General features: G+C 39.0%; 1 protein-coding gene across 1 annotated transcript in view; it reads left to right on the forward strand.

The window, feature by feature from the left end:
• The first annotated feature begins 8890 nt into the window (after positions 1–8890).
• LOC146167128 (uncharacterized) overlaps positions 8891–26248 on the forward strand; it is a 29731-nt gene continuing 12373 nt past the window's right edge. The window contains exons 1-6 of the mRNA XM_083395765.1: positions 8891–9006; positions 9626–10315; positions 12506–12590; positions 13208–13345; positions 16809–16968; positions 19053–19132. Of these exons, the coding sequence (XP_083251891.1) occupies positions 8894–9006; positions 9626–10315; positions 12506–12590; positions 13208–13345; positions 16809–16968; positions 19053–19132 (1266 nt within the window). The 5' untranslated portion in view covers positions 8891–8893. The remainder of the gene's footprint in view (positions 9007–9625; positions 10316–12505; positions 12591–13207; positions 13346–16808; positions 16969–19052; positions 19133–26248) is intronic.

The following is a 26248-nucleotide window of genomic DNA, read 5'->3' on the forward strand; positions in this document are numbered from 1 at the left end:
AGAGCGTTGCGGTGCAATAAAAGATTTTTCTCGTGGAGGGATTTTTGTTGTTGTAAGTACTGCTGTATCCTGGTACAGCATCCAAAACTGCTGTACCACTGACCTACCTATCTAACCACGGGAGTACCTTTTCATTTAAGATGTTATAAAATCTCAGAGGAATACTATCGAAGTTCTGTAGTGGTTGAAAATAAGACAAAATAAGGACATTTAAGTGTTCTAAGATCTGGCCCTTCAAAATAAGAACAAGTCTTGTAATTAAGGACGGTATGGCAACAATCGATTTTTAAATGACCTATATAAGTCCCTGTCAGGTCATGTGCAATTTAAGTCAAAGTCAAATCTTTTCGAGTAAATATCAAGTCCAAGACGTTGTTAAAGCAAGTCAACTTCAAGTCAAGTCCTTGCCATAAAAATAAACTTTTCACTGAGTTGATCAACTCGCACGATTACGAGCAATAAAACAACATTTCAGCAAGCAAATTGTCTTATGCGCAAAAATTGGAATGAATTGCCCAATTTATAAAAAAAAATGCTTGATAAAAGCATTTCATCCAAAATACTCAAGTCAAGTCATTTGTCCAAAAACCTTAAGTTAGGGCAATTGTCATTGACTTAAGTCATTACAACACTGTTGATAAACAAAAACTCTTCCGTCGGTGAAACGCAATTGTTTATCAGTTTTATTCTATAAAAAAATTAAATTACGTTTTATGCACCAAAATATTTAGAAAATTAAAAATTAGGTCCCCGCGCCAGTATATAAGAGTAGACTTGATGAATATCTTGTAAGACGCTACGATCTGCATGTCCAAACCTTCAAAACCCTTCGACAGAAATGAACAAATTGAATATTTATTTCACGTTTTGCGATGTAGAAAACGCCTGTCATCAACAACGGGTTGTTTACTCATAAATATCATACACTAAAGGGCGCCCGAAAGAGGTTTTTTCGGAGAGCCCATCGAAAAACGTTCAAAATATAGGCTAATATTTTGTACCAGTGTAGAATCAAATACTCCGTTAGTTCGCGTTTACTCATAGCGCCTTTTTGTCTATAGCTAACTTTGCAAGCCGTGCTAGAATGATATAAGGGTTTCAAGTGAGCCCGCGTCCCTTGCGGAGACATATAGGCTAAGCGGTCGGCGAAGGAAAGTTAGGCGATGGTTACGTTAAAGTTTGTGGTTTTCATTAGGACTTCGCATTTTCTGAAAATCTTGAATCGGGCCCACAAATTGTTCAGAGCTATAAAATAAACCTGTCCATCATTAAAGTTTGTCTAGAACTGCTCTATTTTATTGATATTTAATTAGCCGTAGGTTTAAAATGAATTTGTGTTTACCTTTTGGGGGGAAGGGGTCCCAAAAAACAATATCAGATGCAACGCAACCGTCAAACATCTGACAGCTGAAAAATCGAGGGGTATAAGAATGCCGAAAAAGCAACCTTAATTGCTTCGAAAGTAGCTACTACCTAAACCGTTTGGCAAATGACGTTTAACTAATTTCGGTTTTGCAAAAAAAGTGATAACAAAAGTAGTAGCAGAAGTCACGTTTTTGGAACTTGCATTTCCGGTATTCCTTTAATTTGCCTGGAATGTAAACGTACAGCATCCTGGCATCCAAGAATTTAAAATCGGCGGATACGAAGCTAATGGTAGCCTGGCAAAGTTTGACGTTACACGCGCAGTTTAATACAATCCCGTCTTTTTATAACATATCACTAAGAACGCCACACGTTTGACAGCAGCAGGCAAGAATTTGCCCCTAAAAAAATCTGATGGCCGTCTCCACGTATTATATATGCCTATATTTAGAGCTAAGTTCCGCTGTTCAATTTTTGCCTAACACAGGTCACAGATGAAATTTAAAAGCGTTCAAACCTGTTGCAAAGTCGCTTTAAAATAGATGTAAAAGATTTTACTGCCTCAATCGTTGCTTGTAAGATGTTCATAAAATCAGATCTGCTGCAGACGATGATAAAACAACTCTTTAGTATAAGGTTTACAGAACAAGAAAGCACAGTAAGATATAACATAGCCTTCTAGGAAGTCAGTTAGCAAAAAATACAGGATATTTCTTTTAATGGTTTTACCTTTAATTGACGAAGTGTGTAGACCAGCTATGCTAAAATTGTGTGCCTCGAGATATTCTCAAGTATCCCGCGAAACTTTTTGCAATTTGGGATAACCTATTTGTGATACAAATATGCAAGTAGCCAAGCATGCTATAGACCTATAAAAGCTCATCGTACATTAGAAAATTGATAATATTAAAATGTCTTGCCAATGTGTTTCCATGCATTAAGGGGGATCGTTAAAAGGTGATAGTATTTTTGAAAAAATATGCCGCGATTGTTTTTTGTGTGTCGCAAACTAAAAACGAAAACTTTACCTGGTGTTGTGTGCAATGACTTCAATGATACATGTTGGTTCTTTTATCTAAACTAATTTGCACGGCACATATATGTTTCTCAAAGGTAATTATGGGATTTTTAACGTTGTTAAATTTGAGAAATGCGTCTTTTCTCCCATTACATTGAAATAAACCTACCTATAGATCAAGGGGACACCAAGGAAACGTTCTTTTTGTTCAGGCGGAACGTTTACAAGGAACAATTAAACAGCACGCTCAGCGCTTTATTACCTGGAAACGACTCATAAAGCCACAAAAACTTTGTTCCGTGTCGAAATACTTGTTAGCGGGTGTGCGTATTTGATAGATGTACCACCAGAAGAAGGCGCGTGTGCTACACAAAGTTCCGTCCTTGAATGCAGCCAACACAGTGATGACGTATTGACGTCATACAAAGGCAAACACCGAAGGGTCGTTTGCCGCGCGCTCAAACCACAGCAAATTTACCGTGCCGTGGCTGGTTTTGTCCGCCAAGTCAAAACGACATCGTAAACTGATTGGACGCCTGGCACCGTCCCGGGCTCTATAAGTCCTTTAACTCGCGGACGCAATCACGTGCTCCAAAACCGATTTCGGAGAAAACGGCTACTTTATTTAGCGAACACGTCACTACTATTTTCACGTAAACACTCTTGGTGGTTGAAAACTGTCGCGTAACCGACAGGGGCTTCACAGTGCTAAGATTACTCAAGTCCGTGGAAAACCGGATTTACGAGAAAAAGGAGCTTGCACATTCAAAGATCATAGGGCCACCTAAAACTAGTTAAAACACCGAAAAGTGGCACATTTTCTCATCGTATTTAGGGCCATTTTACTACTTAACAAAGTAAAACAAACCTTACTTCTTTCAAATTGTAGTTTTGCAGTAGCAAAAAATATTACAGAATGGGCATTGGGACAAACCTTTTTTTAGGCTTTTTTTATCAACCACTTAATAAGGTCGTTCAGAAAGTTTTTTTAGTTTGGGCACACGAAGGGAATCAAAATTTATTCGCAGAACGCCCTCAAAACAATAACATATCATACGCTGAAAATTGGCCCACACGGCAAGAAAATAGGTAAATGTCATAATATTGTCGGTATTTTAGGAATAATGTTATTTCGTCTCGCTAACTTTCATGTATTGTATGCCCATGGTAAAACGAAAAAATGTTTTGCAAAACTACAAAAAGTTTCGCGGTGCACTTAAGAACCTTTCGGGGCACACTAGTAGGTTGTGGTACACAGTTTGAGAATCACTGCCTTCGGGACACAATTAGTAAGTTGTTTTCGTGGTAGCTTTATTTAAAAAGTGTGTTTCTTATACTTGAAGCAGGGGTTCTTAAACTTTTTTCAAGAGGACCCCTAAAAATATTTGGTGGTTTGCGTGGAACAGTGTCGGCACAAAATTGTTCAAAACTGACGTCAAATTTTTACGTAGGCCTAAGAAACCTGCTATTTTCGGTCAAACCAGGGGTGTCCAACTCAAACATGCCGGCGTGCCAATTTTTATCGTATAACTTCTTCCCGTGCCAAAGTTTAGTAATATAATCCTTTCTAATAATAAAAGTGTTTTTTTACAAATAATAAAAACGTGCAGTTAGCAGTGCGCATTACTGCATCTAAATGGCCGTCGGTGAGCTTACTTTTGCTTCTTGTTTCTTCACACCAAACTTTATAGTTATGTGAATGCTAGCCTCCACTACAATATAATGTTATAGTATTATAAGTAATTGTTAGTTGTCGTGATTGCAGCGATTGTTTTATATTGTGAATACACAATGGCAATTTACTGTATAACAAAATTAGTATTTTTTTACAATTGGCTGAATAGCAAATTAAGTAATTTTGGGGGTCTTGCGTGCCATTTTTTATTTGGTCGCGTGCCACATTTGGCACGCGTGCCGCTTATTGGACACCCCTGGGTTTTAAATATTACTGCAAGATTTTAACTAAGCCTTCACGGAGCACCAAAACCAGCCCACGGACCCCTAAAATTAGTCCACGGGCCTCTTTATTAACCCCTGATATAGAACATTTGACTAACTGATAGCGACGCGTATATATATCGTTCTTCCGCAATCTTGAGCCATATGTACATCAAAGCGAGCATTACCACACGCCACGGTCTTATTCAGATCGTTCGATTTGGTGCCGGGCGCAAATTGGCTCGCCCGCCTGGTAATTTATGGATTTTTGCGTTTTGCGTGCGCGGTCGGTAGCCGGTGCTCCATCCGCCGATTTTTCCCAACTGCAAACGGATTAGTCGGCGCCGCGTCGCTTGATGGATGCTCCCTGCTTTTCCCGGCTCCCGCACCATAAACGTTAACTCGCGTAAGTCCGTAAATGATCACTGCCGTTTCCTAACCGCACGCCAATTGACGTTTGTTGCCCTACACTAAAGCACCGCGTAACCTCTGCTCATTGTAACGGCAAAATAGCAGCAAACTATATTGGCTTAATGTTTATATAAAGACATATAGAGTCCCGTCTTTGCGGGTAAAAGATAATAACTATTTCATATGAGAGCAAAATATTCTTAAGGAAGACCTGGATAACCCCAATTCAGTTATTTTATTGCTGTAAAATTAAAATATATTCGGCCTATAATGGCCATTCAAATCAAGAGACTGATGGTGTCATAATAGATTAAATATATCTCGATTTTTACGCCTCATGAAATGTCTGGCTTTTATGTTAAGCCGGAAATAAAATAAAGTTGTGGAGCGGCGTTATTCTACATTGGCAACTGCAGTAATGTTGGTGACCCGCGTTTGAGGACAGTTAACACGTACGTAATAAAATGCGAGCCATTGGTCATCCAACTCGACCTCAAACGAACATCTCACTTTGTTGTGGTGTTGCCAGTGTTCCATCTGATAAATTTTCATACTGAGAAAATCTTTGTTTTATAGTGATAACGAATATTTTAAGGTCGAGTTAGTAGGGTCTTAACTTAATTAGAAATAGTTTAAACCAGTAAAAACTAGTATACAATTTTATTTAATTACGACCGTAAACATTTTATAACAACGTTGAGGTTTTTTCTGCCTTTTCAGTGTCTCTATAGTCTATATTTTGCCCAAGATTATTGCTGAATTTTAAACGAAAAGTGTGATTCTACGAGTGAGCAAGAAGCAAATGTGCAAATGTTGCGACGCTGCTACGAATTTGTTCAGTTGCGCACCTTCGAGGGGACACCGGTTGCAACAACGACTGTGGCAAGTAGAGCAAATAGGCAAAGGTCGTAAAATACCAATTAATCGAGTTAGCGTGTGGCGCAATGTTGCTAGATTTGCGTTTGGTACGACCAAGAGAAAAAAACGCCGTCGGTTCGGCGGCCGTTGCATTATGCATTATCGTCGTTGGACTCGAAGACCAGTGGGCCTTTTAATCACTCTCTTGTCTTGCCAGGCAGAGTCTTTCGAAGCGCTGCGGGGACAAATCTCCTGTAATGCTGGTCTGCAATCTGCAAAACGCCGCTGCCTGCCACCAGATCGCACAGTTGGAGTCCCGGGTTAAAATCGGGGCCAATCAAGGCAATTGGTCGATAGTTGTCGGCGCGGGACACGCGAACAGTTTGCAAAGTCTAATCGCTTCATTTGGAATTGACCTCGATTCAACCGGCGCTCGTCGACGCTTCTGCTGTGTAGAGAATTTGTGGACTGCCGCAGAGTATTGTGTGCAGACCAGAAGGACAGCAGTAATTAGACAACGTTAGGGATATTGTTGGTGTTAGAGTCTTGGTATTTCAGCAGGCATTTTAATGTTTTTGAGCCTTGCAGCTAGTTTCAGGTGATGTCGCGGACGGGCTAGTTTGTTTTCGCAGCGTATGGTGACTGTAACGACACCGCATCAGGAATAGCGTGAGAGAGACATGAGAAAAAAAAACAAGACAGACAGCGAGCTGGCTAAGGTTTGACAAAGTTTTGTTTCCTGTCACCAGTAACGCGATATTGATTCCTGTTTACCTGGGTTATATTTGTCACTACGGTGAGTAAACAGCCTCTTCGCGCCATTACCTGGACTTAGTTTAGTGAAGGTAGTTTGTCAAATTTACCTTGTTAAACAACTTGGTTAAACATTGATGCTGTGGAACGAAGAATTCAAAATAAGGTCTTCTTATTGCTTTTACTTACACACAGGGCTTTTTTAAGGTTTGGTTTGGGTGACCGCTAAGTAGTTTTAAGACACCGCAAGTGTTTCATTTAAATACCAAAAAGTTGCAAGTCCAAAATTTGGGAAACCGCTGGAGAAATTTGGGGACTGTTTCGGTCCCCCAAAGCACCTTGAAAAAAACACTGCTTACACACGAAATTACTTTATTGGAATTTTACCTATTCCTTAAAAGGCTGATTTTTGTAATTAGCTTAAGCGGGTAAACGTCATAAACGTTCGATTGTTGGACTGTGGTGGTGTTGTGGTGGTGTGTTACTGGTAACTTGACATTAAGTACGTTTTATTTGCCGACACTTATATTTTCACAAAGGCGTTAAATTTCGCACTCAGAAGTTTTTTTTTCGATAGGCTTATATTTTTAGCAAATTTAAACGATTTAACCTGCCAAAAGGCTTGCGTATGCTTATTTGACAGTGGTTCTGTGGTACACCGACAAATTGTTTTAGGTTACTGACAATATAACACTAAGCCTATTTCAACGAAGAATGTCTTTTTAAGCCCAAACAGAAGTAGTTAAAAACCATGGTAAAAATGAAAATAAAGAAAACGTTAATAAGCGTTAATAAGCATATTACGCTTTTCTCAAACATCTTGATACATAAATGCAACACGTTGAATTAATTATTTATCGCTCAAGTGTGGAGTTTTTACGGCAGGATTCTTACCAGAGAAACAAATTCGCGAGTTAAACTGTCAAAAAATAGCTTGATTTTAGTTAGATTTGTATGGCATTCATTGGCCTACATTTCTTTGCGCTGACATAAGGCTCAACGTTTAGCGCTCTCGGGTGCATTTTTGCGATAAAATTAGGCTTTTGTGCGCGACATTGTACGATTTAAACTGCAAAACAAAAAACAGCTTGTGGTAAGCATTTTACCGGCGGAATGCGGTCCTCGTGCTCGCAAGTTTCGGTTACCTCACCGAAACCCTTGTTTGTCTCGGGCCTGAAGGTTAGGAGAAACCGTACACTTTAGCTAAGCGACTTGAACAGCGCTGGCGAGCGAGCAGCGCAGCAGCTTTACTAGCCCCAATCGAGCGCAGCGAACAATCGTGCGGCGTCCGCTTGGGGCTACACGTCACTTATAGGCATCACGTGCGGCGTGAGGTGTGTGACGACATTTGCGTCTTGTGATGCGGCCTAACTGGTGGCGGCGAGGGTTTGGATCGCGTTTTACGATTACGTAGCTGCCAAATAGCTGGCCGTCGCGTTGGTCGCACGCTTTCGCCGCCATTTCAGTTGTTTTGATGGCGAAATTCCCGTTCAGTTTTGCCCGAAGCCTTTCCCCTGCGTTTCTCGGCTAGCCTTTTCCGATAACCGTCTCCGAACCATTTCGAAAATCACATCGTCACTTCCATCACATGTTCACAAACACATGATCGCATTCAGATTTTGGTCGAGTGCTACTAGCTTTTTACATCGACCTTCCTGTTTCTTTTCTGATCAATTAAGTCTCAGACGGTGGTGCCGTGATGCGCTCGCCTTTTGGTTTTTGCTGTCGATCGATTTTGCACGCTCTTAGCGCCGTAACTTGCAGCAGATGTTTTATTCAGGCCCGGCGAGCGATATTGTCGAGGTTTTTGCTTTCAAGGGTGCGGGGACCAGCGGCGCAAGAACTGCAGACCTTTCGGCGTGATAATACCGCTGCTGCCTGCGTTTGTTCCTTGCTGCTGTTGCTGCTTAGGAACTGCGTGATTACAGTTTGACCTGCGTCCGGCAAAATTCCGAGTGCAAACCAGGAATGTTACGAGCCTTTTAAAGCGCCATAACAGCCCGTTGCCCAAACTATAGCGCGTTTATACAATAGTAGCCTTTCCTTTAGGCGGCAAGCAGTCGTAAATCGAAGTCTAAACTGTCTGAATGGATAGAATCGGCCGCTTAAACGTACAGGCGCGCGCACAGAATTGGTGCATGGAAGTATTGATTTTTCGCCTCGCGCCCAGGAAAAGGCTCATTTGCCGGTGGATTTACAGCCGAGGCCAATTCTCTGCTGGGAGTTGAAATTTTATGACTGGAAGCGGCAAGGACATTTCATTGTGTGCAGCGGCCCGGGCGTGTGTTGCCAGCGGATGCGCTACTCCAGATAGAATGCACAAGTCAGTGTGCGAAACACTGTTTCCTGGCGCATTAATCAACGCTGCATTTTAATCGACACCATCAGAAATAGAGCGCCCCGTCAGGCCAACAGCATTTCGCTGCCGTTGAGTTTAACAAGAAGATAACTTTGTGCCGTTTTTCGCAGTTGTTGTTGTTTTTGCTGACTGCAGGCAAACGCAGGCAATCGTTTATTTTATTATTTTGTTAGAATCGATTAGGAATAGTAATGAAATTGATGCTGGAATCGCCTGTGCAAGCCGAGAAGCGAACAGCCAAGGATGACTTCGAAAGTTTGGCCTGTGTGACCGCTGCTAAGCAACAGAAGCTGGACGAAAGCAGGTAAAGTTAAAGCTATTTAACAGTTTTTTTGCATTTTAATCCCAAGGTTAGGCGTTTTGTAAGCCACTTTATTCTACGAGTTTCATGAATTGCAAACAACACCGTACCGATACCTTTAGGCAAGTGTAAGTGAATCTGCCTTGATAAGTGTCAGGCAGTGCCAATGTATCTACCTACATCAACCCAATAAACCTACACCAACCCACAGTATCAGTCAGCATCGTAATTCCGCTACTGTTTGACATATGCTATAGATCTAATAACGCTAGCAATTAAATTTACCCGGAATATGTTAAGCGTATCATTTCCCGATGAGACTCGTAATATTTAAAAATCTGTTCTTATGTAAACACACTGCTTAGGCGTACACGAAACCCAAATAGCCTATGTGTGTGTGTGCTAGTCTACCGCTTTTGCAATTATGCCGAAAATCATGCAGATCCGCATACCACGTAAAGCGAGAAATTTTCCAATCGTGACCTACTCAACTTTAGCGTCTCGTGACTTTCCCCGATAGTAGTTAAACGGGAAAAAAACAATTAAGAAAGTTGTTTTCGATATCTGTCTGTCTCCTACCACGCACGAAAACTTAAACAATTTTGGTTTTGTGTTTTTTTAGCCCACAGTCTCAGGAAACAGATTCAGTGAAAGTGGAGGCAGTAGAAAAGGACCACTGCTACGTTAACCCCGCCTCGGACAAGGCGGCCCTGGATGTAAGCGACTTTTGTGACCTGTTTCCGTACAGTCCGCGCCGGGACATAGAAAACGACCTGGACCCGCTGTTCGACGACTGGGATAACTTCACATACGACAGCGAAGACGACGATGGCGATTTCCTTCGCAGTTTGCTTTCTACCCCGCCGGCCTCTGTAGACAACCGTTCGGTGCACGGCTCCGAAGGCTACGGTACTGATACGTCGGACAGTGCTTGTGAAATCGCCAATCTGCCCACCCCAGAAGCAGCTAAACCAGCTGCACCGACGGTCAAGGTCTTGGATCCTACAGTGAAGGCCGTCGACTTAAAATCAGTCGTCACCAAGTTTAATACTTGCATTGGGGCGCCCAAACCTCTGGTCCAAGTTTTTCAGGCCAAGTCGCTGGTAAGTTGTCCGAACAAAACCAAGAAAAAGCCCGTGATATTCGTGAAACGGACCCTCGATAAGGCAACCGGAACACTTGCGAAAACGATCGTCAATCGTCCACCAATCACCAAAGTTTACCACCTTCCCAAAACGGCGACGGGAAATACCAAAGTGGAAACGCAGAGTCGAAAAACTGTGCTACTTCGTGTCATAAGACCAGTCAAAAGGTTTGTTTTTAACTATATCTTAAAACAATTGTATTTTGTGCGCCTAAAGTTTGAGTTTCGTTCATTAAGCTCCAGTTTTAGTATTGAAAGTCTTAGGAAAATTTAGTGTTGTAGTTACTGTTAGAAATTCGCGAGACCTAGCGTTAACTAGAATGGAAACCTTTTCAAAACGTTCGAGGAATCCGGCTGGCCCTCCTTCAGTCGCCAAGAAAGCCAGCGCGAAGGGAAAACACCTTGGCTTTATAGCGCGGACGCGGCCTGCGCTTCGCCTCAGTCGAAAGGCAGAAGCCAGCTGACGCAGACAGTTCCGTTTTGGTATGTTTGTCAGGGTGAGGCGTGGCGCTCTAGCGACGTTGCAGCAAGCAGAATCGTATAAGGGGCAGTGAGCAATAGAAAAAAATGTAACACAAAAAGACACAAAAGGCACAACAGAAAAAATTGTCAGTGTTTTCACCGAAATGTGTCGTATAATGGCGTTGTTTACCAAATTTCAGATTGACTGAATAGCGAATAGGCTTACTAAGTATTGGTCACGCTTGATTGCGCAAGGGCTTAGCTGAGAGAAAGTCGGATTTTTCTCGGTCATTCGTACGTTCCACTTTGCAAAAGTTTTATTATTGTCTGCTTTCTGTACGTGACTGGGTTTCGGGAAACTACAACCACCACATTTGGTAAGATAACAACATTGATTTGTCGGTTTTCAGTTTAGGGTTGTTTTTGAAGCATATTTTTTACAGATTGCAGTCTCTTTCCATATTAAATGTATGCGATTTATTGTAACGTGTACGCCGCTACTTCAAACAAAGGATTAGGCTTTCTATTTCAGACGGCTAAATAATTAAGATAGTTGTAGTAATGCACGTTTTTTTTTAATTAGCAATGCCACAAGCTTATAAGTGTATAGTTTTCGAATTTCTTATTTATTTTAGGTATATATAAATATTTTAGGAGTGTCTATAGACTTACATTTAAACAATGCCTGTTTTACTCCTTTAGGGGTATTAGCCTTATTTAGTTAGCAATTTGTGGTTTACAATAGTTAGAATTTGTTTTGAAAAAGTGAGTGGTAAGCTTTGACAACTGAAGTATAATGTAATATTTGTAAGCAAGTATTTAAAAGGTTTAGAAATCCATGTTGCATTTCCATTTTTAGGACATTTAAATTGTACCCGCTTTAGAGATAATAGCATTTTTTAGGATATATTATTTATGTCCCTTTATATTGCGTCCTTTTGACAAAATTCAAAATCACTTCATATTTCTTGTGATAAAATGCAGCCATAGTTATAATATCACCCATATGTAATGCATCACTAATTGCCATCACACACTAGTTTGTGCAACTAGTCATAGTACAACTACTATACATAATATAGTTTAGGGGATTTAACAAAACCGAAAATACTTTACTACTTGTAGCTTTGATGACTCATTCATACTACATTAAATGCTTTGGCGGTGGTCTAGAATCCTACCACAGCGTTTAATTTTTAAAGCTAGCACAATATTTTGGTTAGGGTGTATAGGTTAGTGTTTGGGTGAGGGTGCGTCAACTATTATTATTTAATAATATTGCTTAACCTACCCAAACCGAAACGCTAACCACACCCTAACCCAAATCATGTTTGTTGTTGTAGAATTCTAGACCAGCGCCCATCCTTTTTGTAGATAGGACGTACATTTTTTGTTGTTGTATGCACAACTTGTAGTGGTTATCTTACTGTAGTTTGTTATTTAGTCTATAACTTTTAAATTTTACCCAAACGTTAAACTAAAAAGTTGTTTGTGACTAAAAGCAGAAAGAGAAACAAGTTTAGTTTCTGATATTGCAGCCAATGTGAACAAGACATAGTTGACTAGGCACTATGTGATATTTTTTTGCAGAGTTCAGTTGGTAATTTTAAGTGTTAAAAAAATACTCTTTTAGGTTGTTTAATAGGGTGTGTAAATTATTGAGGTTAAAAAAAGCTGGAGAATTACTCTTCAGCTGACATACTAAAATAGTTTTAACAGCTACAAATGCCACTAATGTATACAAATATTTTCTCCTGAGCAGATCCTGGCATCTGCTCAAAAGTTTAATCATGATCATGAGTGTATTTCATCACTGCTGTGTTGCAAAATATATAAATCTTAAAAAAAACTTGATTTAGGTATTTGCTGTAGTGGCTAATATACATTTTTTTTCAGTGGTGTTACCTCACAAACAAACAGCAACAACAACAGCAGCAACATGAGTCGAATGAGTATGAAGATGGAAATGGAAAGGGCTCGGGTAAGTGCGAGTACATAAAACAGCAATACCATGCCTTTTGGAAAGTAAAGGACAAAATAATACTGCTTGTATGTAAAAAAGGCTCAACTGCTAAAATAAAACAAAAAGTGTTGCTTGAATATATTATTTACTGCCTAAATATTTTTTATCATAAACTCATGAAAGGGGTCAGCAAGTTTGGCTTTACGCATGACATCTAACCAGCAGCAGAAATGTTTCTCGAGTTGCTTTGTGTAGCGATGCAGTACATGGTCTTTTATTATAATGCTAGTAAAAAGTCAACTTTGCTATCAAACTGTTCATGGAATTTATTTTGCAAAAAAGTTTATGCCTTGTTCCACTCTATTAAATTATTAAACATGTTGATTTTTTGAAATTAAGTGTTACACATGACAAAGTTTACTGCAATACCATACTAATTTTTATTGCCCCACCTAATGTTGCCTTTTCACATAAAAATATGTATATTTTAAAAACTTTTTATTTTTATTCTTGGTTTGTAACAGTTTACAACCCTAATAAAAAATACTCTGTTCAACTTTCATTTTCTAATGTAAAAAAAAAATAAGTTTGTATTGTATTCAATTTTTTTTTTTTATGAGATTGTTTTTTTTCAGACCCTGCAAGAGGACAAACAGTCACAGCAAAATGCTGGATTGCGAATGTTTTCCACTTCCAAGACCTCTGCTTCTTCATCCATAACTTGCCCCGCGATTTCAATTTCCACACCTCAGCTTCCCTCTGCCATTTTAAAGGTAGGCCGTTTAATCTTGAATGTTGAGCCTTAGTGAACCCTATTCTTTGTTTTAAGCATAATTTTCAATCTTACTTCCTAAATGTGTTATGGAACATTATTTATTTTTTATCAGATGTTCAAGGCATGGTTAATAATTGGTTTGGTGCATTTAGTATGGTTGATGATTGGTTTTGTGCATTTATTTGTGAATATACTTTGCATTTACTGTTCTTGTTTTTCCTTAACCATAGGCAACTCAGTAAAGCTGAACAAACTATGGATAAATATTATGATTAATGCGCCCACAACCAAATTCAACGGTTTATTGACCTAGCAAATAGTTTTTATTGTTGAGCTTAGTTCTAAGGATTAGGTAACATTTAACATAGATTAAAATTTGGTTTATTTTTCATGCAAAACAAGAACTAAAAGTATATACAATGTAACTTTTACACAGATTAAGCCAAAACGACTTTTTGTTTCCTATCCAAGCTGTTTGAAAATTGCAGTTCAATCATTATTTGTTTCAACTAAATAGTTTCATACTTTTTCAAAAACTTGTAGAGGGTTTGGCTGCCATAAATTATTTAAAACTGCAATTGCTACAGTCTACAGTGGCGGAGCTTGGTTGTGCTTTGGGCTGTTTTATGTTGTCACATTTATAGGCAGAAAGTTTTGTCTTCTTTTCGTACCTAAGACTCTTTAAAAACACCTTTTTTAATTGTTGCAAATAAATGAAAGATCATTAGGTTTTTTGGAAATAGATATCTGTTATGGCATTAATATTAAAGTTCAAACAATCTGAGCGAAACAAATGGTGATTAACTTGCTATATGGTGATGTGAAATGTCAATTGAGCATTATTAGATAATTGTTAAACGTTTTTGATGTTTCATTTCGTGGAAATAGTTCATGTTGTATCATTGGGTATATCATACCTTCATGCTGTTACACATTTGTATTACAACTGATACATTTGTATTGCAATGGTGTCCTTATTTAAATGTTGCTATTGTGCAACTGTTTTGTTTTGTTCTGGAAAGAAAGCAATTGTTCGGTAAGAAAGGATTGTTCTCTGATCAATGTAAATAGAACAGTTATAATTTAAGGTAAGAACTGCTTTTAGTAGTAATATTTATTCCTTGGTATTGAGACAATGACTTGGATGTTTAAAACTAATTTTGTTTGCTGGGATTGATTGACAGAATATAACTTCTATGACACAATGTTTGGTGAAATATAAATATACTGCACGCCACACCACAGCGCAAAGAATATACAGAGAACAGTAACAAAGCGTTCAGGGGATAACGTAAGCTCAAATAAGGCTTTGAATGAAAGCAAAACAGCTGAAATGTAGTTTGTTTACCAATCGTTTCCCTCATATTAGATCAAACAGGTTTACTAGCAACTTACCCTTATTTACGAGGCACAAAACACGTACAGGCCAGTTCGCCTGGCCGTTTTTAGAAGAGCCACCATTTTCAAGCATTTCTGAATGCCCTTTTTGTTTACCAACTTACACAGCCGCTTACCTCAAATAGCCGTAATTTGCTCTCTGAATAGAAAATCTGGCCTAAGAATAGCGACTGGAACAGTTTAATTTAAAGTGGTGGCCTTGACAACTTGCTTTATTTCGGGCCTCTCGACGCGAAATAATAGTCCCGTCGCCGTACCGGGTCGGGAAGTTAATTTTTAGCTTCCCGTATTAACGTTTGTCTTAATTCCACATCGCGCCGGCGTGAAACACGTTCGACAAAGCTGGCGTAATCTGCGCGAGATTAACTTGTCCCGGCTTCCACTCAAAGCCATACCCGGGCCCAGGCGGATACTTGATATTAGTTTAATATTAAAAGCCTTATTAAAACGTCGCTAAGAGCACTTCCCTAATGCACTTTTTTCGGCGGCCAAGGTTTCTATTTTCAGCAAGATCGTACGCAAGGTCAGTCAGTTTATCTCGCACTCCAGTGAAGGCTGTCGATATTTTGCTTAACAGTAGTAGTGATGACGAAAAGTAGCTTGTACTTCAACAATAGTTCAGCGCCTAGGAAGAATAGCCCACTAGTCGGGGACGTGTACGACAAGCAGCAGCTACACAACGCTCAGTTCAATGCAATGCGCTACATTCCACCGGAATGTCGAGTCAGCAAAGAGCAGCGACCAATGGCGACAATGCTGAGTCACCCACCAGCCTCCAGCGCGCCCCAAAGCCGCCCTTGGCCGCAAACCGCTTCTTCATACGGCGATTCGTTAGCCCTTCAGCAGTCTAATGTGGCGCCTGACGTTGTTGGTCAGGGCAAGGGCGATTGGAAGCTTCCCGAGTTGGGGAACTCTGCAACCAGCGAGGCCGCTTCGTCGCTGCGTTACAAAAAGAGCATCGTCTACGGCGCGTACTACCAATGCCAGGTGCGCAATTGGCGGTTTGTGCGAAAACTATCCCGACAGTTCTTATGAGGTTTTAACAGGGTGTATCTTTATGTAAGGCGTGCCTATTGGCAAAACCTTTAGTTTATATTACCCCCCATGACTATGTATTAAGATGTAGAACTATTTTAAGTGTACAACATCGGGTAAAACTTTCTGTTAAACGCATTATATATAATTTCGCCCAAGTGGCGTTCAATGGTGATATCTTCGCTGTGGCTGGAGCAGTCGTCTGGGCAAAATTAGAAACTGGCTAGTAAATTTTGTTTGTTCTGGGTTTTGAAGATCAGCAATGTGATTTGTCAGCTGTGGTTTAGTAATTTTTCGACTCAGTCGATCGTAACGCAACTAGTATTCTATTCATTCAATTCGTACAGAAGCCTTCTTCCAATTTCCATTTTCCTTATGTCACCATTTGCTGTATTTTCTACATAATGTTTTTACACTTGGAAAACGCAAGCAAATTTTACAAGGCTGTCATATCTAACTTAAAAACGTAATAATTTTGATCACTTTGTTTCTTACATTAAATGACTTTTTAGTGTAAAAGACCCAAATTCCTTATTTACTATCTTGATGGCACAATTTATCTAATTGTTTCTAAAACGAATCCTGATCAAACTGACTGATATTGGTAAGCCTCTCCGAAGGCATCTTGTCTACCATACATGGGTGCCGTTATCGTTGACCAATACGATCCCAAAAGTGCTTGATCACAGAACACATTGTGTATATCTATGTTTCGTTATTTCTGTTTTCTAAAATCTGATTTTCAATCCAAAGAAACTATCGCCAAGTGCCATCTAACAACCTTAATTTTGTTCTGAAGAAACTTTTTTTTACGTTTAAAAAGAAGTTCATACACTTAAAAAGTGGATCGGTAGCAAGAAAAACTTTTCGCAAAATTTAAAAAGAAATTTGCAAAAGGTTCAATTGACCCGTATGGTAGTTCTAGCGTTAAGTCCGAGCATTCTTGTCAATTTTGTTTATTCGCGATAATGAAAAAAAAAATGAAAAAACGACCGCCAACAAACTTTCGAACGCTTTTTGATCCGCAGGTGGAAACCGGCCTGGACAACCCCACCAAGTACCACGTGAGGGAGACGCAGCGCAACCAGGTGCGCGAGTACCTCAGTCAATCACACGACGGCACAAAGTACGTGGTGCGTCAGCTGCTCAACCCACCGCCACAGTCTAGCGCCCCCAGCGGAGTAGGAGGTGACGATTCCATTGTTACATTTACACCCAAAGCTATGAAAAGTTTGTACACCTCACCCGCTAAAAAATGAGAATTTTAACCTGAAGCCACTCACTACCCGAAAGAAACATTGTTATTTGTAGCCCTTTAGAATAAGCCATTAATCACCGAAAACAAATAATTTAACCAGAAAATTAAACAATTTTTAACACCAACGAAATGTGTATGATTTTTTTATCTAGATATAGGATGACGGGTTCATCAACCTTGTATATATTTTTTGGTTTTAGCACACACGTGTTTTGTGAAAAAGCGCAAATTTTTTATTTGTTCGGCGTTTTGAGTGGTAAAACTCTTTTTTAGGATGTTAACAAAATTGTCACAACTAATTACTGTTATAAACCTAATTACTACTTTCTTTCTTTTGTAAGGTTGGGAAATTACTTTAGATTTTAAACAAAGACTTATTTTAGCAATTCCAATTCGTGTTAAGAAACGGCTTAAATTTAAACCAGGGTCGTTTCTTTGTTAATGCACAATCAAGCCGTTGACCACTCGCATTGACTTCACGAAGCTTAATGCTACTCACTTGAAAGTTCTTTCGGGTTTGCGAATAGAGGCCGGCTTAAAATACCCGTAGAATTAGCATCCGTGAATGACCCCATGTGCACTTTCGTTTCACTAATGTATTGCTTTCACAGACCATTGTATTGTACTGCTTTGTTGCTAGCAATAGGCCCAATTGCATGGCCGAAAGGCTCTCAATGAAACAGGAGCCGCTTTAATGCCGAAAATCTTGATAGGACAAGCACAGGGATAAAAAAAATATGCCCACGTTACTCCAAATGAAAGATGTGCTTGGCACGGCTTTTTACCTTGAGTTAATCGTTGCTGCATTTTTTCATTAAAGTGGGTATATTTTTGCGGGGATTAAATACAGTGTTTTCAGTGAGAGCACCTTTTTTAATTTTTTGGTTAAGTTTAAACAACATGGACATTTTTTTAACTATTGACAATATATCAAGCATGGTGGTGACGAGCGAATTTTAGAGGGTAAGTTAAAAAAATAGAAAAACGGAAAGTTGCATTGCCCATAAAGCTCAATTACCACAATACAATGCAGAATGGCCGGTATGGAAACTAATCGAAACCAGATGTCCTATATTTTTGGGGTCGTGCCGTCTCGTGTCGAGCTCTGGGTGTAATATGAATATTTTGGCGCCACGAAATACTACGTATAGCTAGTGGTCGTGGGTCGTTTTGCGTTTTAACGCATTTCAGCTTTTCACATTCGTGACGCAAGGCTTGTCTGTGTTGTGTCGCGAAATATTAATCTTTATAGGAATTGTCAGAGCGTGGTGTCTGGCAAGATAAATAACTTTCCTCCTTGTATGCAAATCTTTTTTTTTTTTTTTTGATTAAACGCAACTGGAATTGTCATTAAATACGCGGTTTGATTTTTGTGTTAAACGGCAAATTTTTATCGTAAATTACGTTTAAACACTGAAAAATGGATTTTGAAGCCCCACGCAAATCACAATACTTTTTTTTTGCAAATTTAAACAACAAGAAAAAGCACATTTTTAAATGGGAGGTGTATAGAAATCTCCTACAAATTACTACTGGAAAAGTGTTTTTTAGGAGCGGATTTGCCATCAGACGTTTTTCAACCTTGATAATTCGAAACTGAGCCAATGCTCACCAAAAACACATCTGAACATCGACTATCGAATTCCAAACAGGGGCACCTATGGTAGAATCCTAAAGAATTCTAAAAGATACGATTTATTTATTAGGTTAATAGCTCAACGGTGCTAAACTGTGGGAAAACAAATATTGCAAAAAATATTATAAATTATTTAAAAAAAATCTGTCTTCTGCGGTTTGTTTGCCGACTCGTGGTTAAATATTCTAAAACATCATTTTTTATGCTACAGCTTAAAAGCTTAATATCTATTTAAACTGTGCTAAACCGACGACTAGTTGAATTAGAATATTACAACGCGAAATCTGGCAAATAATAAAATCACTTTGCAGCGATTTGTATTAACAAAAACAAATCAAACAACAGTCTCTAAACCTCTTTCTTCTCGTGTTTTTGCAGGCGATGCCGCCAACAACGTTGCAATCCACGGTAGCACGCCAGCAAGCCCGATGGCCCGACTCAATCTATCCTCGGATTCGGTGAGTCACACTCATTGCAGGCGCACACCTATGTGTCGGCGCTATACAGCATACACGCGTGTTTGTACAGGGCTCTATACACACGTGCGTAATACTATGGCGCAATAGACCAAATATGGACATGCCTCACGCGCCGAAGATTGCAACAGTGCGCTACTTTTGTACGTTTTGGGGTCTCAGAAGCTAATTGTTTTGGGGTATTTCCGACTTTTTGAAAATTATTTCTCACGCAGGCATTATAAATACGTGAACCAATGTAGCAGAGATAGTTGCCCTTAAATCAGGGATGCCATACCGTCTGTTTTGCTTACATTTGTCCTTATTTTCAGGGTTACATCTTAAAAAATGTAAATTTTCTTTTCCCTTTATTTCTTGGATTGTTAGCAAAGCCACAATTGTATTTGCAAGCCAGTTTGTCCTTATTTTGTTGTGGTAGCACTATGTCCCCTTAGAAAAGCCGCGTTTGTCTTGACTTTTACCCATCGGCTATTTGCGTGCCGCTTGCAAAGTAACTGTCACCTACTTCTATCATTTGCCAAAAAATATGGTATTAAAATAAGTGGGTTGATATTATGAAAGCTATTATTTTGAACGGACTTGATATTTTGCTGTTGACCAAGTTTAGCACATCCGTTAGAATTAGGCGGTCGTTAAGAGACATGGCTAAAGCCAGGAAACGATAGGGGGGGGGGGGGGGGGGGAGAACCTTTGGATGTCGTAGAAGTTTTGTGAAACGTCACTCTGGCCATGTTTTGCACCTAAGTTTTCCAGGAAGAACAAAAAGTTGCGGGTGACAATCTGGGAAATGTTATACAACATTCGACTAGTTTAAACAATTTTTGCAAAACTAGACGATAAAGTAGTGCAAAAATTAAAATGGACCTCACTTTCTGTTCAAAAATTCACAAAAAGACACTAAATCGTCGGTGAAAAAGGGGGAGGGCTTTGTTTTGAAGAGGTCGCTTTGCAACACATCCGTAATACATCTGCGAAAATTTGCATAAAACGTAGTCCACTTACCACGTTGAAAGTATTGCGAAAGCTGCATTCGGGCGACGACGTTAATTCGCAAGTCACCCATTGCAACTCGTGCGCAAAACCTACGTTGTTAGTGCAGCGGCTCAACACAAAATGCATTGTTTCGCCTCTGAATCGACTTCTCAGCAAAAACCCCGGCACGCACAATTGCTCCAGTGGGTACTTCCCGCCGCACAATATCCACGTTTTCGGGTTTTAGGACCACGAAACCCCTTCCATTGTGCCTTCTTCTGCTGGAGAAGGCGACTGCGCGCATCTTTTGAATCACCGCGCTATTGTTGCGTCATGGAGCGGCTTGATTGACGTACGGTACGCGCGCGATTTCTGCGATCTAACGTAGATCCTGTTCCATCGAAATCCCGATATAAGTGGGGCCCTGGTTGAGACCATCACAGAATCGGCTTAGTTAAGGTATCAAGAGGGTCGATAGAAAGAGAGTGTTTTTTTCGAAAGCAACGTTGTCTGTCTGCGGTTAGAAATTTTGCTGAAAGTTTTCCGGCTAGAAATCGGGCGTTCTTTTAATGTTTTCGTTTTTTCTAAATGTCGTTGACTGTCTTTGAATGGATTTTCGTATTGAAGAGTCTTTGGAAATCCTGTGCTTTTCCAAAAGTCTTAGCCTTTTTTTTATTTTCAGCTTAAGTTACGCAAAAAAGGTGCCTTTGTAAAACGAAATTTAAAACTGTTTGATATTTTGTTGACCGTGGCATTTGTACTGTAACTTTGTTTTTGAATTATATTCAAAGCATGCCGAGTGAGGATTGATCCAATTTTAGGTCTTTGGAAATCTATAAATTTTATTCGAAAAGCCTAGATTAATCATTAAAAAACAATTTGATTTGCCACTTCTCCAAACTGTATTTCTAGCGTTAAGGTTGTAAGATTTCCAAAGCCCGTTGCAATTGCAGGAAATACCCGATCACACGTGTAAAAACAATAGCCCGTTTCATGTACGCTCTTTAAGATGGTTATTTGCCATGCGCTAATGCGGGGGAAGAATTGTTACCAATTGTTTAAAACGCCCACTGGACTTTATGTGATGCAACGTATTTTTGTAGAGAGGTTTTTGTAGCCAGGTTTAGAAACTTATGCGCGTTTTTGCCGTACATCGCAAAGTGCGCAGTTATAGATGATTATTGGTCATTTAAAAAGAAAATTTTATCTTAAATCTGACGTTTTTCAGAAAATCAAGAGGAAATCGGTCTAAAGTTTGTTTCAGTACTTGTCTGGCTTTACTGCATTTTAAATGCGATTGAAGCATTTTCTCTAGTTTGGTGAATGGAAACTCATTTGAGTCACTTAGGCTGGACAGTGGTCACGTGTTAAGTGACTAAAATTAAAAAAAAAGGCTTTAAGTTGGCCCAGTTTTAAAAAATATTTGTTTTGTGTACCCCATAAGTTTTATGACTTTGTGAAAAACATAGTGCGTTGCAGCCAACGCAAGTACCATCCCACCTAAAACGCTTCGTGAATTTCTTCAAAAGCTTCCAAATCGTTTGAATTAATTAGTAAAAAATTTTCTAATTTAAACTTAATTGTTGCAGAGGCCCCTTTCTGTTACTATTGTCAAATACCAAGATTTCCTGATTTTTACGCGAATAATTAAACGTTTTGCAGATTTGTTTTGAATTGACACATCCAAGTTTTGTATACTTTTTTTAAACTTTTTTAAAGCATAAGAAAAACATAATAAAAAAATTGGTCGTATTTCAGTTTTGTTTTGCGTATTGTTTCAAATTAACGCTTAAATACGAAATTACTCAAATGTTAGGTTTATTTTTTGTTTGGATTTAAAAAAAAAAAATGAATATTTTTTTCCAAATGTTTTTCCTAATTTTTATTTACTATCCACGCGAAAACGCGAGTTGGAAACGGAGGCCGGGGCACCTTTGCATGGGCTTTAGAAAAAAACGTTCGTGCTATGAGTCAAAGAGCTCCATAGGCCGCCAACAATCGAGAAAGTTTCCCCAGTTTTTTTCCGCGTCACATTCGGGCGCGATTTGCAGTTCGCTCAATTGTGGAGAGTGTATTGAGGAACAAACGTGTGTGAAGAAAGTGAGTGTCTACGACATTGTAAGAAAATCGGCATTTTGCTGCAATCAATGATGTTATTGGATTTGTCAAAATTGGTGAAATATTTGTAAAAAACGTTAGGTAAAAAGTATGGTTTATTACAGTTGTACCTTTGGAGAAACTTAAGAAAACGTCGTTTAACTGCCGAGTTTAGTTTGTAAAACTATTTATGAGTTTTAAGGTATCTTGTTGATGTAACGACCCCGCTTCAAATAAACGTCTAATTCGAATTTATGAATCACTTTGGGTGAGATATAGCTTTTTTAATAGAAACGCTATAGCAACAAAAAGAAAAAGAAAAAAATAAGATGATAGCGCTTTTAGTTTGTCGGAATTTCTTTATTTAGCAACTGCAATAATATTTAAAAGGCCTTTAACGACAGACATGCGTTAATTTTTTGATTTTCCAAGTAAAAAATACGTTTATTTTTAGAAACCACGGCGACTCGAATAAGCTAGGAAGCACATTTTTGAAGCGATAAAATTCGCCAAAGATGCGTGGTTTTGTTTACACCTATACACAGAGAGAGAGGGAGATTGCGCAACCCTTTCGCAATCGCAAGTTCAGCTGGTGTCGGCCTCTTTTTGCAGAAAGAGAGGAGAGACAAAAATAGACGGATTAAGAGATCGGTGGCCACGAGCGCAATACGCTTTGCTCGCCAAATTTCATTTCTCCAAACGCGAGCAGGGATTGTGCGTAGTCATTGTGCGTTCGCCAATGCTCGGTTATTTCCGCGAAAGCTTAGTCAGCAGACTGAGCCCCGATACTGCCTACCTTACTTGGGTTTAATACTTTTGGTCAGGCTTTCTTTTTGGATATTTAGGCGCTGTTTAACCATAGAATTTTTTTCCAAGTTTTGAAAAGATAGCTAAAAATTGGCGCAGCCTTCTTTAACATAGCTTGCACAAAGAAGTTTTTAGCCTACACAGCTTGCTGACTTTTAAAAGGTATTTTTTGCCCTGCAATGATTTGTTAAGTTTTTATTTCGTTCTTAAGTTTTTATTTCGTTCTTTGGACGAAAGCCATTACCGTATTTAACAGTTTAGCGAAAAGGTGTAATTACGTTTTTCAATGAAAAATTATCATCAGATGCGTGATTAACAAGTAAGAGTTTTTTCACAGTTTAACTGACCGATATTTTTTATAAATTATTTAATAAAAAGTCAACACTAAATAATTGAAACCTATCCTAATTACTAAAAAAATCCTATTGATTAGGAAACCCGAAAAGAATACTCTGATTAAAAATATACCAGGTTTCGTTAGATAGTTAGACACAGTTTCAAGATATCATGTCTTATGTATAGCGAGCACCTTTATGGTTTCGCTATGGACGTAATTTCAGTTAAGCGAAAAGTTAATGACACACCCCGAAAACGCCCTCAACCATCGAAGCGCAAATACGCCAATTGCTTTCGTTCGATGTGGAAATCGATTGAGCAGCAGCAGCGAACGGTCTAACTGGGCAAAACGTTTTACAAACTGTATCAGAGTCCACTGGGATGGACAAAGTTCATTTGGTGCAACTGGGCTTCTCGTAAATAGGCTAAAGCCTTTGGACTAATGTTAAAATAATTGATAAAGTAAATAATCACCAACCAACCGCAAAACGGTCGAAGTCGGACAATAAAAGGACTTTTAACCGAACTTAGAGGGTAGTTATAAAAAGCGTTTCCCCCGGTTTGGTTTTAAAAGTGATAATAATAGATATTTCATCAAGAAATTTTAACGACCGATTTTCTCTTTCTTAATCTGGATTTTAGCTGGCTGTTTCCTTGTATTAAAATGTTGACAAGCTTTCGCACAACTTTGTTTCATCAGGCCAAAGTAGAAAATCTCTTTCGTATTTTCTTGACTGAGGAAAGCCCAAAAACCGTAACACTTAGTTTAGGCAAAGTTTAAAATAATTGGTCACAATATTAAAAAGCTTACGAATCAAAAAATAAAGGTCCAACATGTTTCCGGCGCAAAAATGGTGTGAAGGTAAAAACAGTATACATTTAAGGCGCTCTGGTAATCTGATTAACGTACCAAAATTTTTGACACTTCGTAACTCAACAACGATCGACCGAAAAAAACTGCAATCCGGCGGTAAAGGTGTGGGAAAAACGCTCATAAAAAACTTAACCCGGGAATCTAAAATTAGAGGCAACTGAACTATAGACGCCTGGCAACTGCTTCCAATCCTCGCCAAGACCAAGTATAGCGAGATATCCTCACGATCGGTGGTTGGCCCGCCGCAAGCTATTTCGACCAGCGGGGATTTTCTGGCCTCGGGCCTTTTTCGTTCGTCGTCTATAGCCTCAGCGCTAATGAGGCTGACGCAAGCGTTTTGCAATAATGGCTGCGCTGTGCGGCGAGTAATTTTATTTTGACCTTGCTAAATTGTCACGCACTTAGTTTGTCACGCACCCTTGCTTAAAAAAGTTTTACTATTTAAACTTATTTTTAAGCAATTTTTGCGACATATAAAAAAATGTAGTATAAAGTTGTAACGCTTAGATAATATTTTTTGCCTTTTAAATGAACTGTTCGAATCTTCAATTTAAGTAGATTTTTCTAAACCATATTTTTTACGTTAAATAACTTTTTTTAAATAACAGTGTTAATATAAATACTAAGTATTAAAATGCATAGCACATTTTTCGCGACTTGTACGAACACTTTGAATCTTATTTAAATTCATTTTCTTTAAGATTTTTTTAACACTGATAAAAAAGTGTTTTCAGCAAAGTGTAAAAATACTGCGCATAGAAGATTTTTTTACTATATTGGCAGACGTGTTAAATATCAATTAAAAGTCAATACAACTGTTATATCGAGTTAGATAGACATAGAATAACGAGTTGCAACACAACGCAAACGCAAGATCCGTTTAGTTAAAACAAGCGTCGCAATTTGCATATCTCAGCCGTCCGCTGCTGTGCTCATAGCCCAGGAATTTCGCAAGTTCCTGTCAGCCATTAGACCAGTGTTTTTTAACCTCTGGGTATTTGCCACCAAGAGGGAAAATTTTGACTAATACAGGGAGGGGGTAATTTTGACAATGATATGAGATGTTGAAACCTGAAACGCTGTATTGATAAAACTGATATTAGCCTTCTGATATATCACAATTTTATTGCAATTTTTAGGTCATTCTTGTGTTGTTTTTACATTAAAGGGCTACGAGTCGTGATTTATTTTAAAATAGAGAAATTAAAATCCATAATCACCTCTTCGGGTAACGGCGCCAAAAAGGATAAGAATCACTGTACTAGACTAGACAGAAAGACGTATAAAATAAATAGCATAGCCCATACAGTAGCAGGTAACACTTTGGGCCGGTAAACTTTAATATGTAACTTAAAAAGTATACCTACCTACTTTTGTACGGGCTTTGATATTTGTTCTAAATTCCACCCTCCAGCCATTTACCTACAACCCCTTGCCGTCGCACAACTACAACTTCCAGTTATTTTATTCAGCATAGATCAGAGGTTCTTAACCTTTTTTGTACGTTTTACTCTTTTAACAAAGATGAATATCAGATTTACCCCCAATATAAAAAATGGTGCTCATTTATTAAAAAAACGTAAGTACCAAATTACATCAGTTATATTCCAAGCGATGGCTGTCCTTGCTTTTTGGAAACGAGTTGTTCAATGTCTGGTAAAGTAGTATATAATGCACAACGAAAATGAGTCCTGTCAACCGATGTGAATATTTTGATTGTTAGCTCATATATCCCCTAAAACGACGAACTGGGGTAAATTTACCCCAGGTTAAGAAAGGCTGACATAGATAGAAATATATATTGGCTCTTGGATGTTTACTTGCTCGGGCGATATAAACACCTTAGTCACTTTCACAACGTCTTAGGGAGGCGTGGCCACTTCCGGTTTTCAGCTATTGACCGGAAGTCCAGCGCCCACATCGCGCAAGACTCTCGCGCGCCTCCATTGTCTCCTCGGGGTGCCCTTTGTCCGATTTCGCGCATGCGCAATCCCGTCTTTTTTCGAATATGA

This window comes from Ascidiella aspersa, chromosome 1, assembly GCF_963924565.1.
Source record: "Ascidiella aspersa chromosome 1, kaAscAspe10.2, whole genome shotgun sequence".
Lineage (NCBI taxonomy): Eukaryota > Metazoa > Chordata > Ascidiacea > Phlebobranchia > Ascidiidae > Ascidiella > Ascidiella aspersa.